General features: G+C 49.8%; 1 protein-coding gene across 1 annotated transcript; it reads left to right on the top strand.

The window, feature by feature from the left end:
• Positions 1 to 279: 279 nt before the first annotated feature.
• Positions 280 to 1585, top strand: LOC144930806 (uncharacterized). Its single transcript, XM_078854160.1, has 2 exons — positions 280 to 917; positions 1500 to 1585. Exons 1-2 carry the CDS (start codon positions 335 to 337, stop codon positions 1583 to 1585), a joined length of 669 nt encoding a protein of 222 aa, XP_078710286.1. The 5' UTR covers positions 280 to 334.
• The last annotated feature ends 274 nt before the right edge of the window (positions 1586 to 1859 follow it).

The following is a 1859-nucleotide window of genomic DNA, read 5'->3' as shown; positions in this document are numbered from 1 at the left end:
TAGGTCGAATTTAGCACCGTTAAATCGATGTAAACCTGCACCCATCCACACAATGAAGCCCTTTATTTCGACTTAAAGGGCTCTTAAAATCGATTTCCTTACTCCACCCCTGACAAGTGGATTAGCGCTTAAATCGACGTTGCCGGCTCGAATTTGGGGTACTGTGGACACAATTCGATGGTATTGGCCTCCGGGAGCTCTCCCAGAGTGCTCCATTATGACCGCTCTGGACAGCACTCTCAACTCAGATGCACTGGCCAGGTAGACAGGAAATGAACCGCGAACTTTTGAATCTCATTTCCTGTTTGGCCAGCGTGGCAAGCTGCAGGTGACCATGCAGAGCTCATCAGCACAGGTGACCATGATGGAGTCCCAGAATCGCAAAAGAGCTCCAGCATGGACCGAACGGGAGGTACGGGATCTGATCGCTGTTTGGGGAGAGGAATCCGTGCTATCAGAACTCCGTTCCAGTTTTCGAAATGCCAAAACCTTTGTGAAAATCTCCCAGGGCATGAAGGACAGAGGCCATAACAGGGACCCGAAGCAGTGCAGCGTGAAACTGAAGGAGCTGAGGCAAGCCTACCAGAAAACCAGAGAGGCGAACAGCCGCTCTGGGTCAGAGCCCCAAACATGCCGCTTCTATGATGAGCTGCATGCCATTTTAGGGGGTTCAGCCACCACTACCCCAGCTGTGTTGTTTGACTCCTTCAATGGAGATGGAGGCAATACGGAAGCAGGTTTTGGGGACGAAGAAGATGATGAGGAGGAGGAGGTTGTAGATAGCTCACAGCAAGCAAGCGGAGAAACCGGTTTTCCTGACAGCCAGGAACTGTTTCTCACCCTAGACCTGGAGCCAGTATCCCCCGAACCCACCCAAGGCTGCCTCCTGGACCCAGCAGGCGGAGAAGGGACCTCTGGTGAGTGTACCTTTTAAAATACTATACATGGTTTAAAAGCAAGCATGTGAAAGGATTACTTTGCCCTGGCATTTGCGGTTCTCCTAGATGTAGTCCTAAAGCCTTTGCAAAAGGTTTCTGGGGAGGGCAGCCTTATTGCGTCCTTCATGGTAGGACACTTTACCACTCCAGGCCAGTAACACGTACTCGGGAATCATTGTAGAACAAAGCATTGCAGTGTATGTTTGCTGGCATTCAAACAACATCCGTTCTTTATCTCTCTGTGTTATCCTCAGGAGAGTGAGATATAATTCATGGTCACCTGGTTGAAATAGAGTGCTTTTCTTCAGGGGACACTCAGAGGAGCCCATTCCTGCTGGGCTGTTTGCCTGTGGCTAAACAGAAATGTTCCCTGCTGTTAGCCACAAGGAGGGGGGAAGGTTGAGGGGGTAGTCACGCGGTGGGAGGAGGCAAAATGCGACCTTGTAACGAAAGCACATGTGCTATGTATGTAATGTTAACAGCAAGGTTTACTCTGAAAGAGTGTAGCCACTGTTTTATAAAATGTGTCTTTTTAAATACCGCTTTTTTTTTCTCCACCAGCTGCATGTGTTTCAATGATCACAGGATCTTCTCCTTCCCAGAGGTTAGTGAAACTTAGAAAGAAAAAAAAAACGCACTCACGATGAAATGTTCTCCGAGCTCATGCTGTCCTCCCACACTGACAGAGCACAGACGAATGCGTGGAGGCAAATAATGTCAGAGTGCAGGAAAGCACAAAATGACTGGGAGGAGAGGTGGCGGGCTGAAGAGAGTAAGTGGTGGGCTGAAGAGAGTAAGTGGCGGGCTGAAGACAGGGCTGAAGCTCAAATGTGGCGGCAGCGTGATGAGAGGAGGCAGGATTCAATGCTGAGGCTGCTGCAGGACCAAACCAGTATGCTCCAGTGTATGGTTGAGCTGCAG

Source organism: Lepidochelys kempii, chromosome 8 (assembly GCF_965140285.1).
Source record: "Lepidochelys kempii isolate rLepKem1 chromosome 8, rLepKem1.hap1, whole genome shotgun sequence".
NCBI lineage: Eukaryota > Metazoa > Chordata > Testudines > Cheloniidae > Lepidochelys > Lepidochelys kempii.
Note: the sequence above shows the minus strand (reverse complement) of the source record. Positions and strands in the feature narration are given on the sequence as shown.

Bases quoted from the DNA above. Each gene is read 5' to 3' on its own strand.
- LOC144930806 (XM_078854160.1), top strand. From the start codon at position 335: ATGCAGAGCTCATCAGCACAGGTGACCATGATGGAGTCCCAGAATCGC. The intron at 918-1,499 runs GTGAGTGTACCT...TTTCTCCACCAG, and splicing joins AGGCGGAGAAGGGACCTCTG to CTGCATGTGTTTCAATGATC.